We start from the raw sequence: 14,432 nt of genomic DNA, 5'->3' as shown, positions 1-14,432 counted from the left end.
GCAAAACAGTAGCACTCACATTTCCAACTGGGCCCAGAATTTCCCACCAGCTCTGAAAATTCTAGCCCCAAATTTGTATACATGCCCGTCATTAATATTAGTAATTGGTTTCTGACAGATTTGCAACAATTTAACACAACTACAAGGCTTAGTGTGATGGGAGTGTCTGTGGTGGTCCAGAGTGCAAGGCAGGATCCATAAGAAATATCCAAAGTGGGCCTTTATAGGATTTTTTATTTTAGTAGATTTTCATATTACATATTACACCCAAATTACTGTTTAAACTTGAGGGGAAAAAAAGGTGTCATGACGATATCTAACTATAGTTTACCAAAAACTTCATACAGAAAGGGTATAACTCAACTCAGGAAGAATTATTTTTCCTATCTCTACCTTGGTTCTTTTATTTTTTAGTGCCTTGACAAGTTATAAAAAAGAAACAGAATGATTCAACCATATGATAAGCCCATCAATATCATAAAAGGAAGATAATAGTTTCTACAATTTACCTTCAGTGTGGAGTCCTTGCTTCCACTCAAAAGAAGCCTACTATCAGCGGACCAACTGTAGGGCAACATGAAACAAGATGATTGTCTGTACAAAAGAAAGGATTGGCTTAAACAAAAATAATAGAGCAATTCAAACCTTATCTGATAAACAGGGCCAACATGACCTCGAAAAGCGGCAACAAATTTCCCTGTTGTACCATTCCATAACTTGACAGACTTGTCAAACGAAGCACTTGCTACCCATTGTCCATCAGGGGAAAAGTAAACATGGTTCACAAGCTGACAGCAAGCAAAACATTGAAGGCTCAACCTAGAGTTTGAAGAAAGAAATCGATGCAATTGGATAGGTTCAAAATTTAGGGTCTCTTTACCATGCATAGAGAACTTCACTGATAAAAAACAGCCCATGGATGCCTACTCCAACGGGCAATGTCAAGTTAAATTTTGATGGATGCTCTTTGGGCAACCCAGGACAATTGAGAATTGGAGGAACACTTACAGATCATAATAGGTCATTAGTGAAAGCATTCCCTAAGAATGCTAGAGTGGGTCTAGCCATTGAGGTGGAGATTTCAGTGTTGCTGAAAGGGCTAAAGCTTGCTAAACCCGAGGGTTTATCTAGTCTTCTAGTAGAAGGAGATTCTACAGTAGTGATATATTGGGTAAATGAGGAGAGAAGCTCGTGGCAGTTTGATGGATGGCTACACCAAATTTTTGACATTACTCTAGAGTTAGGGTGTTCATTCTGTTGGATTCCTTGGGCAGCTAACCAGGTAGATGATATTTCAGCAAGATGGGGAGCAAAACAGTTGATTCCTTTTGTAGGGGATTTTCTACCCCCTAGGTTCTTGAGTTTAATTTATTTTTTTTTTCTGATAGGTAAATTTAGAGAATATATAAAAAGCGCTTGGAAAATGGTGCATCAAAGTACACACGAAGTATACAAAAGGCAAGCAAGAGAGAGAAGGAAAAAGCAAATACCAACCTCCTACACCCCCTCAAAAGCTGGACTATCCCTGGCTGGTACTCCCAAAACCAGAGAACACCCCAAACCTACACCAACTGAAACACCTTAAACTGCCCCCTGGAGTAGATAGTTTTTTTCCCACTTGTGACCACAACTACGTAGTCATCATTCAAGGCATATGCATAAGTTAATAGGATTATTTGTCTAATTATTTCCTAATAAACAACATCACAACAGAAACAATTAAATTTGAGATTATTTTCCAACATAGGTTACAATATCAGCATTAAGCAACAACCTACAGAAACAATGACATGAAAAACGCCTTAGCCAACCTTTGTAACTGTAAGAAATATAAGTTTGTACCTGCTGATGACCTGTCATACGAGTTTTGGGATGTTTGCTGTCAGCAGGTTCCCAAAGAAACATGGTGAAATCATCAGATCCTGAAACCAGTCTTTCTGGCGCATTGCCTTTCATTTTCTTGTACCTTTCCAAAGCCACCTGATGTAGTAATAAGAAGGAAGAAATATGAGCAGCTGTTTAGAAAAGGATGAAGGAAGAGTTGGCCAGACTTTGGAGGGGAAAAATTGCACAAACCATGCTTGCATGTGTGTATGTGTGTGTGCGCGGGTGGGAGAGAGAGAGAGAGAGAGAGAGAGAGAGAGAGTTGGAGATATTCATTTTAGTAACTTGACCTTTTTTGAGGTACATATGCTACAATTATAGGCTTACCTTGAGCATGGAAAATAGGATATATCATACACCAAGACTAGTTACAATGGTGCTAATGCTACTGATTGAAAATCCTCAGTAGTTTAATGCAAAAAATTCAGCAAAACTTGTAGTTTGAATCGGTTCGATTGACACATCCTCTAAAGAACAATACAAAGATTAGAACTTTCTGTTTTAGAGTTAAAATATTTTTTCATCAAATGTTTTCCTTTTCTTGGTCAAGGGGTCTTTGGGAGACGTAGATTCATCTTTTTCTTTTTCAGTTTATTTATTTATTTATATCAGAAAGTAAACAATCCATTGAATCATGAATCAAAAGTCCTTTAAGCAAAGTAACAACCACAAGAAAAAGAATAGCAAAGCCAAAAACAACCAAGAAGCCCGAATACAGATAGTTAGGGTGGGGCATGAGCCCTCTATGTGCCTACCCTAAATCCTTTTCCCAATTTCTGGACCATGAACTCAATCTTAGGCATATGCCTTTTGAACAAGGCTCCAAAATTACAGATCTTAAAAACATGAAACAACCATATACAGAATCATAGCCCCGTGGGTTAGTATATTTTTTCTGAATCAACATATTTTTTTCTGAATCCTATCAAAAATATTTTTTGTGACAGTAAGAAAGTCATCTTCCAATTTAACAACTTTCTTGATCTTATTCAACATTTTTTATCAACTATGAACAGAAACCATGACTCATATTCCAGTTTCATTTTGTAGCTGAGCTTTTGGGTTCATCCAAGCCCAATGCTCTGAAAAGATGATGCGTGTATGGAAAGAAAAGACAAAATCAGACATGTTTCACATTAAAGGGTCCAGGATTACTCTAAAATGCAATCGAAGAAAAAACATCAAAAAGCGTTGATTGATAGTTTTCATCAAAAAGCATTGATTGATGGTTTTTGTTTTTCCCTTTTTTTTAAAAAAAAAAAAAGGAAAAGCATTGATTGATACGCTGATACCATGTCTGTAACAACCACAGAATGCTTCCATGGAGACTAGCTAAAGAGTCTGGAAAAAATGGGCATGATTTTGAAAAGGAAATAATACAAATTGAGAAAATTACAGAGATTCCAAACACATGATTTTAATTGGTGACATAATTAGATATATTGAAATGCTGCAATAGGGCTCGTACTTCCAAACAAAATGGTTACGTTAATGCATGGACAAAGTTGTTGATTTTGTTTATGCATTTCTGTGAAAGAACAAGAAGGAACACAATAAAAACAAGGAAACAAAAATGGTAAGTGCAAAATCCTAAGAAGGATATAAAAAGAAGGATGGGTTTAAATTTAAATTTGACCAACAAAAGATTACCTCCTTCATTTCCTCTGCAGATGTATATTGTTTGCCAGTATGATCAAAAGCTCCAGTGCGAAGAACATATTCAGTGCTCAATGCAAGGGAATTAACCCAATGCCCATGGCCCTAACATCAATTAAAATAAAGCATTAAACTGCCCTAACATCAGTTTCGATTTAATTTTCTGGGTTTCCATTTGGAAGGCTGTTGGATAGAGTTGACTCAATATTGAAGTGAAGCATGTATTGATATTGAAGTAGAAAGATAAACATAAAAAGGAGATTCTCATCAATTGCTGAAGATTACCTTTTAGTAGCTTCAGAACTTCCTCCACACTTAGATTAAGAGTAGACTGTAAGAGAGAACCAATCACCCACCCTGGATGTATTGTAACCATGTCAATCCCATTCTCTTTTGCAAACTTCCAAGCAGCTTCCTCAGCTAGTGTCTTTGAAGGCATATACCATAGCTAGTAGAAACCAATATGTTTGAAAACATATAGTGAGAAGCATTTCCAGTAGATAATGGAACATAGAGAACATGCAATGAACTTATAAACACTGAGCAAAATCAATAGGAGGCTGTGCAGAGATACACACATTAAAACTAATTAGATATGCCACAACAGTTTCCATCCCTATATCCCTAGAAAAAATGGACCTATGTTTTGTCAACCCTTGTTTCTGTGCCCATCGTGTTACTGGACAGTAAGACAATCAGAGATTAACATCCATCCCATTCATACAATATCCAAATTAGAGTTCTCATTCAATTTCTTGTTTGAGGAATGGGACCATATAGATCAGACATCTACCAACACTGTATTAGTGAAATAAAAAGGAAACATTTTGTAAAGCCACAAACAAGAACATGGCAAAGAGATAGCATATGATGGAAAATCATCTCATTTAAGCACCTTTGATTTCTCACAGAAAACTGGATCTGAAAACCAACTCTCATCAACTAGCACATCAGGAGCTAGAGGTTTCCCATTGAATGGGACTGAAGCCATAGATGATGTTACAACCACTCTTTTGACAGATGGAACTTTGGCACAAGATCTTAGAACATTCATTGTTCCTTTCAGTGCTGGGTCAATTAGTTGTGCCTGAAACACGGAGAAACAGATAAAACAAGTCTCCACATAAGTAGTCCAATGAAGCTAAGCTGATAAAAAGCTAATAATTATGTACAGAAGCAACATAAGTCACATTATATGGATCCTAAATATTTTCCTCCATTGTATTGGTTTAATGAAATCGGCATTCACTACCATTGGATCAGTTTAAAAGACCACATACAGAAAAAAGAATCATGCAAAGTAATGATTTATGATTAGTTAGTAATTTCAAGATCAGTAATTGATTGGAAAAGAATATAGACGATAATATATTTTACATCAAATGGATGGAAACAATGTAGGATAAACCTGGGGATCATCAACAATCAGCACCACTGGAGATGCTGTATGAAATACTCCATCACATCCATCAACCACAGAATCAAAGGATCATTCTTGAAGTAAGTTTGCTTTGAACAAATGAAGCCTTTCTTTAGCACCTTCAAGTGCAAGCAAGTGTTCTGTCTTCTTTGGATCATTTGTGGCATATATAAGCAGCATTTGCATGTTAAATGGAAATATGAAGAAGAAAGCTTACAAAAAACTTTATCTTGATAAGAATATATATTATGGAATAGAAAAAACGCCCAAATGGAAGCATGCCTAGAGTATTAAGAAGTTCAATTATGCTCTTCTTAGAAGAACGAGGATTGAAGTAAAATGGATGAAGCAATTTTCTCAACTGCAATTATGAGCTTTTAGACCATTTATTCAGGAGGAAACCGAAGAAAAGTAGAGAAACATAATGAAGGCCTAAACTGTCTTCTTGTCTTGTCTGTAGAACAAAAAAACCTTGTGATAAAGTCAGAACAATTGTACAAAAATTTGTTGATCTTTTCCTAGGGAAGCAAAACAGTAATCAGAATATATGGCTAGTTTGGTTCGTTTGTATGAAAACACTTTCAAGAATAGGCTTCCAAAAAGAACAAAGCCTAATATTCAGAGTTTTTGGCTCAAAAACAATTTGGTATGGCTAAAGGAAAATCCTTTTCTTTCCTTTTGTTTTTGAGACCTCCTTAATGTCTTGTAATATCATTTGATCAAAGAAGCCTTAAATTTAAATGCAAAATTTTTTACAATAATAGTAGTAATTAAGAAGGAACACATGGCGAATCTGAGATGAATTGATTCTGAAAGAGTCTGAAATCATTTTTAACAGCATAAACTTTATCAATTTGTCCTGCACAACCATTTAGAGAGCATCATTCCAAGAAAAATAGGACACCACAAAGAACTGAGTAGTGAACATTGAATCTCAATCATAGATTAAACTTCTGAAAAAGGACAAAGACCCATCAAAATACCACTCAATCTACGCTTCAAACTGCTAAATAACGGCCCACCCACGTGCATAAAACTAACATTATGCTTGAAAACCACTGAAACGATAAAGAAAAAAGAAAATTGGGGATAACAGCAAGTGGGGTTTGAGAATGAGCAGCGTTGTAAGTATGAAGTTCTGTAATTGGGAAAAGAACTGACTTGGGTCTCGAACTGTGGCTTTGACGATGTAACCGCGTTGGAGCAGGAGCTTCACCAGCCATGAGGCTATGTACCCAGAAGCTCCAGTCACGCAAACCACCTTGCCTTGCCCGCTCATCTCTCACTCAGTCACTCTCTTTGTAGTCTATCAAATTGTAGTCACTCACACACCACCTTTCTCAGATTCCACTGTAATTCATGGAGAAATTTATCATATTTGACATCCACCCGCCCGCCCGGCCCAACCTGAAATTTCAGGCTTCAGACAGGTATCTTTTGGACTTAAGAGAGAAGAATTTGAGCGACGCCAGGCCGGGCTGGGTTTCCCATACCTCGCTTTGGGCTTTGGCTTCAGGACGGGTTGATTTTTTTAAGTTAAATATTACTTAATGTGACCCTCTCAAGGAGTGTAAGAATAAATATGATTAGTATGTTAACTAGACTCCAATATTAATTTCATGTGCGTTACAGGGGCTTCTGGGTACATAGTTACTTGGCTAGTCAAGCTCCGGCTCCAACGTGGCTACACCGTCAATGCTTCAGTTCGCGACCCAGGTTTGTATTCAATCTCTCCTATAATTCCCATGTTTCTGTCTTGTCTATCTATATCAAATACCCACTGTTTGGCCGCCCAGAAAACCTGGAAAATTGCGGTAAAGAGGGGGTTAGTTTCCATGTTTTTGAGTCGTCTGACCCGAATAATGAATAACCCAAGATTCAATATTTAGCTTCTTTTCTTTTTGTCGCCATTTCAGCACCCAACCATAGTAAAAAGGCATTAACTATTGTTAATTTAGTTCGAATTTCAATTTTTCACAGTGCAATTCCTATTTTGATCTAAGAATATGAAGGAAAAGGCGAAGTAAAGGAGGGGGTTTTTGTGCTTGGAGTTTTTTTACCACATGATGAAAACCTTGATTCAAAATTTTAATCACATACAGAACCCAAGTGTTAATTACTTTTATAATTGTAAACTTCACTGTATAATCCCAACTTTAATGGATAATGTTTTGATGCCAAGAAAGTAAAGCTGAAGCGATGTAAATGAGACGGTTTCTGTGTTTTAAGTCTTTTGACCAAATCATGAATGACCCATGATTCAAATTTAAATGATTAGTCCTGATTTTGATCTGTCAACAATTCATTGTTTTTATGATTTTTAGGATTTAATTGCAGCCACCAAATTGAAAATGCATGTGACATAGTGATTTGGCTAAATTTTTGGAGAATTCTCAAGGGAAGGACCTTGAAGGCATATTTTTTGATGTGGGACTCACAACAACATGACAATTTTACGATTTTAGTAGTTTTGATACTGGTTTGTAATGACTATGAATGAGAGCTTGGGTTCATTTTGGTTTTTGAACCTGTTAGTTTACCCAGCTTGATCAATGGCTTTTAGGAATCATGTATACAAGTCACAAACTTTGCTTCAGCGCTCTTTCATGAAATAGTTCTTTACACGCCCTTTTTCTGCATGATTAACAGGCCTTTTTTTCTCATTGATTTTCTGTACGATTTATTTGTTCTATTGATCAATGCCTCAGATGATCCAACAAAGACAGAACGCTTACTTGCACTTGATGGAGCTAAAGAAAGGGTTCATTTGTTTAAAGCTGACTTCCCGGAAGAAGGATCTTTTGATTCTATGGTCGATGGATGTGAAGGTGTTTTCCACACAGCATCTCCATTTTGTCACACTCTCTCTAATCCACAGGTTCATCCTACATCACTTCTTTTGCTTTGTTGTAAATTTAATATGTAGATATGTTATCCAAGTTTTTGTTATTGGCTTTTGTTTGAACATTCATTTCGGAGTTATAGGACCACAGAGTTGCAACCAATCATGTCTTCATCTAGAAATCCACCAAAACCGACTATCATCCAGTGTTTTTCTATTACACAAAATCATTCTACAAAATTGTAAATTATCATGGAAACTGAATCTGCATCTTGGCCTCAAATGAAGGGATAGGACCTCCTCTTAGCAGAGATAGCAAAATCTGAATGTCCATTCACTAAGCACGATCTTGGCTATATGATTTATCTCACTCAGAGAGCTTTTTCTTGCTGACTTGAAGCAGAAGCCTGTTAAGCATAGTTAGCTCCCTTTGGCACCTTCTAAGTCTGTCAGTTCAGATCTTTCAAAGGTTCAAATTCTAGGACTTCTGCCTCAAAAGTAGTGGGGAAGATGAGCTTCAGCCACTCAATCCTCAGAAGATTTTACTTTTATAATTTGTGAATGCATTTTTTTGTGTCAAGGATTTAGCTTGTGTTGTTCAGTTACTCTAATATAAAATCTCCATGAAGTTATACTCTTTTAGTCTGTAGGACCACTTTATTTGTAATATAACTAGCTTGTGTTGGTTGTTTCTGTGGTCTAAACCTCCATGATCAAAATAGAGGTAACTTTTCATTGGACTAAATATTTTTTCCAATTTCAAAGTAAACAATTGCATAGCACTCCATGTGTAGGGGAGTGTTTTGGTTCAAATCTTTCCAATTGCTACTACATTTTCTCCTAATGTGTTCATTGCAGACCAAATTTCTCAACAGTGGCACGTAATATTTCAAGATCGTTTTGGTGGCAGCTTGTTTTCGATACAACAATTAAAGGGTAGTCATGAATATATTAATAAATTTGTTGTTGGGCGAGATTTTTCCATATAATATCGTGATTGAATTTCATTCACTGCCCTACAGCATTATAAGTCTTCAATCAGTTGCATTCTCAGAACAGTCCGTAAGGGCTCCTTTCAACAAGATTGTTAGCATGTATTTGTGCTTGAGCCTAGAACCTGGAACTTGGAATGTTGAATGTAATGCCCATTCAAAGTAGTCCTTCTCCTTCTTTACATATCCTTGCGACCCTTGTCCATAAATCTTTTTGACTCAAACAGTTGGGCTTATTTGATGTTACAGAGGGGTCGATGTTAGAGATGCTGCCAATGCACATATCCAAGCGATTGAAGTTCCTTCAGCTAATTTTATAAATTCTAGTTGGATTTAGACCAAGGTTTAGATGGTCCATATTTAATTCAAACCTAATTTTATACTTTTATAAAAATTTGTAATTTTTATTATTTCATATAAAAACAATTATTTTGTGTTTTTTCTTTAATTTATAAAGAAAAAAAATGTCAAATTATAACTATTTTACATACTATTTCAGTTTTTATTAGAAAGATACATAAATTTTTCTTCTTTTTTTTTTCTTTTTTTTCTTATTAGATTACACGTGATGCGATTGTTAGTCCGCTTTAGAAATATGAATCACATAATTATGAAGATTGTGTTATAAAAAGCAAAGAAAAACTTGACAAATATCATAACTTATGGTATTAATTCTCATAAATATGTTTTTAGCCGATACCGCTTTCATCAATGGTTAGTTAAGAAAAAACATTTTTGTAAAGAAGCGGAAAACAAAAAAAGTGGTTAGAAAATATTTATATAAGACATATAATTAAAAAAAGAAGATGATTCTTAAAAAAAAAAAAAAGGTCTATTAAGTGTTAATTCAAAGTAAAATTATATATTTAATTTTTTTTATGGTCAAAATTAGAGATGACCACTAAGGATGGGTTTAGGAGAGGTTTTAAAAAAAACTAGTGATGGATTTAAGAATTCTTTTTTAAACCAGTTGTTTTCATCGATTTTTAAAAATAAAAAGAAAATATGAATTTGTTTTATCATATTTTTTAAAATTTATTTAAAGTTAAAGATTAAAAAATAATTTTTAAAAATAAGTTTCAAAAATCATGGTAACACGATCCCTTATTTTTTATTTTTTTTCTCATTTCCCTTTTTTGAATATGTTTAAAATAAAATTACAAATTTACTTTTTATCAAATAAAAATATAAAATTTATGAAAACCAATTTATTTAGTCATAAATTATATGGATTTTAATAAAATTAAGGTTTAGAATAAAATAAAATAAAAAACCAATAGAAAATTTTAAATAATTTTCTAAACTTTAATTGCTAAACTTAAGAGTTAAGTAATTAAGATGGGTTGGGATGAGGTTGACATGGTCCCATCAACATAGCTGTCCAAAGTACAATAATTGCTAAACTTTAAAGTGGGTGGTTGGGATGAAAATAACATGACGAAATTAACATAATTGTCCAAAATACAATAATTGTTTCACTTTAAAATTGGTGGTTGGGAATTGGGATAAGGTTGACATGGTCCCACCAACATAGCTGTCCAAAGTACAATAATTGCTAAACTTTAAAGTCGGTGGTTGGGACGAAATTAACATAATTGTCCAAAATACAATAATTGTTACACATTAAAGTTGGTGGTTGGGATGAGAATTTATAAACAATATAAATCCTGTATCTAAAATTACTAGGCCTTGAAATTGACTCAAAATTTGGAATCAAGGCAAGGTCAAAAATGGTGTCTATATTACTTTTTAATTTCCATTTTTTTTTATTTTCTTCTAGACCCACCACTATGGCATTAAAATTGACTAAAAATTATTTGAAATCCAAAGTCATATTCCTTTTCACCCTAACAACCATTGAGACGTTACATTGGTAGAAAACATTATTGGAATTAATGTGGTATTTAGGATTTACTATTTATAATATCAATTTTTTATCTCTAAATTGTTTTTTGATGTTGTATAATCCATGCCAATAAAATATAGATACGAAATTTGGATTTGGATTTTTATATGCTACAAAGTAGAATAGATTTGAAAACATATTTAAAATAATATTGTTTTAAAAAAATTAATTTAAAAATTTGTTGTATTTTGTAAAAGAATCTCAATAATTGTTTCTCAGGTTGCACAGATAATTGTTTACAAGGGCTCCACTTGCCCGGACCCAATTTTATGTCCTTTTTCCATATTTTCCCATTTTGTGGAACCTACCACTCTTAAATTGTATTGCTAAAGACATCATGGGAATCCAAGGTCCCATTCACTATTCATTAGTTAAACTTTTATATACAAAAAAGTATATTTAATAGTGATTTTGAGTGGTATTTTTAATATTTTTAATATTTAAAAAATAAAATTTTTTAATTGTTAAAAAAACTAAAGTATTTTCTAGAATTACCATCAAATACATTTTTAATAGTTATTTTAAACAATATTTCTAATTTTTATAACACTTAAATGATAAAAAAATTTAAATATTAAAAATGTTAAAAACACTCTCTAAAATCATTAATAAATGAGTTCTTAGTCTTTCTTGCATTTGAAAATTTTATCTTCCAACTATTAAAATAAATAGAAATATATTTTAGAATCACTACTAATCGTACTCAAAATTGCTTTTTAACTCTTTATAGTGAATAACAATGGACTATAAATAAGCAAATTATATTAGGATTAATTAAGGATTTTTCATTAAAGAAGGCTATCGGTTGCACTCATGGAATGACATTGGCCACTTCAAAAATTATAAATTAGGTGGATATTATGGTATTAGAAAAGTAATTTTTCAATGTCATACAAAAAAGTGGTGGCAAATAAGACACAATCATATGATAAAAATAGTTTCACTTGTTTGTTATTTGATCTAGATTTCATTTATTTGTACTTAATTCCTATTTATTTGTACTTAATTGTCATTTTTTTTTTTGGTTCTATTTTTTTAACCCGATTTTATATATTTAAGATAATTACTTAGAAGCTATCATAACATCACCTTAAACCTCAAAAATTCCATCTTAATTAATTTTCACATTTTTCTTTTCAGACCCACTGCATAACTTCAACTTTAGAAAAATCATCTTATATTCAAGGTAATTGCTTGGAATGTGTTGTAACATCACTTCAAACCTAAAAAATTCCACCTTAATTCCACATTTTTCTTTTCAGACCCACTACATGGTTCCAACTTTGGAAAAACTATCTTATACTCAAAGTGATTACTTAAAAGGTGTTCTAACATCACCTCAAACCTCAAAAACTCCACCTTAATTTTCACTTTTTTTTTTTCCGACCCACTACATGGCTCTATCTTTATTTAATTTCATCTCTATCAATTCCTCTCCTACTATTTATTTAATTTTATTTATTTTTAGTGGTGGACCACCTTAATCTTATCTCAATCTTTCTCACTTAAAGCAAAGTTAATTAGCCCCTCCACCAATATAATTATAATATTATTTAATCAAAATTATTTAAAGCATCCAACAAAAGAATGTAGGTTAGCATTTAGATACAAACCAAAAGAAGTGTTTTAAAAATGTTTTTGATCATAAGTAATATATTGAAAAAAAATGTGGTTTTAAATAAAATGTGCATCAAATATGAGCTCACAGTGATAATCTACATTTTAAAAAAATTTCAAAATACATAATTATTTGTAGAAAAACACTTCTAACTATTAAAAAAAAAAAAATTAACCCCCTTTTTATAGTTGATATTCCTCCAAGTCTTTATACTTTGTTTTTATTTTTATTTTTCCAAAACTAGAGATTACAAATGGGAATGGGTTTAGCAGAGTTTAAATCAATTAAGATTGAATTTGATAATTCATTTTTTAAATCCAAGATTGGGTTAAATGAGATTAAGAGTGCGTTTTTGGTAGTATTTTCATTAAAGTGTTTTTCTAAAAAATACTATAACTGATTTTCTAATACTATAGTGATTTTTCATATTTTTTAAATTGCTTTCTAAATTTTGCTAAATACCTAATTTAAAAAATTAAAAAAAAAAAAAAAGCTAAAACCTTTTAGAAGTAGTGTCAAATAGACTCAAAGTATTATACCACTCTATCTTATTTATATATAAAATTAAGTAAAAATAATTTAATTTCCTTTTCCATTTCCCTCCTTTAATCATATTTTAAATAGAGCTACAAATTTACTTTTTATCAAGATAGAATATAAAATTTATGAAGAATAGTTTATTTATTTATAAATCATATTTTTATAATAAAAATAAAAAAAATAATAAAAATAACAGAATATATTAAATAAGATAGGATGACTATAACTTCTAAAAAAATATTCCATGACCCCATTATACTCTAATGCAGGTTTGGGACAGAACAAAAATTTGTTTAATCAAGATGGGTTGGGAACACGGGATGAGGATATGAGCCCATTCACATAATTGGTCAAAATTGAACAACTGCTACACTTTGAAGATGTTGCGTGCCATCCCACAGCAATAATTTTCTCTCTCTGTCTCGGTCATCTCACAGCAATAACTCTCTCCCTCTCTCTCTACCTCTCTTCTTTCGCTCACTTTTCTTGAACAATTGCTACACTGTAAAGTTGTTCTCTCTCCCTCCTTCTCTCTCTGTCAAAATTGAATAATTGCTACACTTTAAAGTGGTTGCATGCCATCTGGCCCATCTCACAGCAAGAGCTCTCTCTCTCTCTCTTGAATAATTGCTACACTTTAAAGTTGCTGCATGCCATCTCACAGCAATAACTCTCTCTCTCTCTCTCTCTCTCTCTCTCTCTCTCTCGGTCAAAATTAAAAAATTGCTACACTTTAAGTTGTTGCATGCCAGCTCACAGCAATAACTCTCTCTCTCTCTCTCTCTCTCTCTCTCTCTCTCGGTCAAAATTAAAAAATTGCTACACTTTAAGTTGTTGCATGCCAGCTCACAGCAATAATTCTCTCTCTCTCTGCAAACTGATCGCACACACTCAATTAAGTAGGTTGGATTTGGATTTTTAGGCAAAAACCAAACCTTTAGTACATGATTTCATTTTTATGAAATTGAACTAAAATCAAGTAAAAAAGATATAGCAATTATGTAGATTTGAAAATAATTTTTAAAATCATATATTTTTTTTAAATAATTTCCAACTTAAAGTCCTTGCATTAGAATAGTTTTAAAAAAAAAAATCATAGAAATATTCAAGTAGGGCCTTGCATAGGACTAGTTCTATCACTTTATGCCACTGGGCTTTGTTTTTACTTTTTGGAATAAAGCAAAAGCCTTTGTCAATTCCTCTCCTACTCTTTATTTAATATATATATATATATATATATTAGATGTGGACGCACCTCAATCTTATCTCTATCTTTCTCACTTAAAAGAGCAAAGTTAATTAGCCTTCCATCAATATAATTATAATTTTATTTAATCAAATTATTTAAAGCATCAATCAAAAAAGATGTAATAATAAAGTACAAGAAATTAAAAGATTTTTCTTTTAATTTTTTATCTTGACATTTTTTTAAATGTAGGTTAGCATTTAGATACAAACCAAAGAAAGTGTTTTAAAAATGTTTTTGATTATAAGAAATATATTTAAAAAAAAGTGGTTTTAAATAAAGTGTCTATCAAATGTGAGTTGAAAGTGATTATCTAAATTTTTAAAAA

General features: G+C 32.5%; 1 protein-coding gene and 1 pseudogene across 2 annotated transcripts; one reads left to right on the top strand and one right to left on the bottom strand.

Moving 5' to 3' along the window:
- Positions 1-3,538: 3,538 nt before the first annotated feature.
- Positions 3,539-6,343, bottom strand: LOC117929103 (annotated as a pseudogene).
- A 156-nt stretch (positions 6,344-6,499) lies between these two features.
- Positions 6,500-9,083, top strand: LOC117929104 (tetraketide alpha-pyrone reductase 1-like). 2 transcript variants are annotated; one of them, XM_034849313.1, is made up of 3 exons: positions 6,500-6,676; positions 7,669-7,838; positions 8,661-9,083. In XM_034849313.1, exons 1-3 carry the CDS (start codon positions 6,580-6,582, stop codon positions 8,685-8,687), a joined length of 294 nt encoding a protein of 97 aa, XP_034705204.1. In that variant the 5' UTR covers positions 6,500-6,579; the 3' UTR covers positions 8,688-9,083. The 2 variants fall into 2 exon arrangements, with proteins under 2 accessions (XP_034705204.1, XP_034705205.1); XM_034849314.1 differs by lacking the exon at positions 8,661-9,083 and adding an exon at positions 8,091-8,547.
- The last annotated feature ends 5,349 nt before the right edge of the window (positions 9,084-14,432 follow it).

Source organism: Vitis riparia, chromosome 13 (genome assembly GCF_004353265.1).
Source record: "Vitis riparia cultivar Riparia Gloire de Montpellier isolate 1030 chromosome 13, EGFV_Vit.rip_1.0, whole genome shotgun sequence".
Taxonomy (NCBI): Eukaryota; Viridiplantae; Streptophyta; class Magnoliopsida; order Vitales; family Vitaceae; genus Vitis; species Vitis riparia.
The sequence above is the reverse complement of the archived record's forward strand: the minus strand, read 5'-3'. Positions and strand labels throughout refer to the sequence as shown.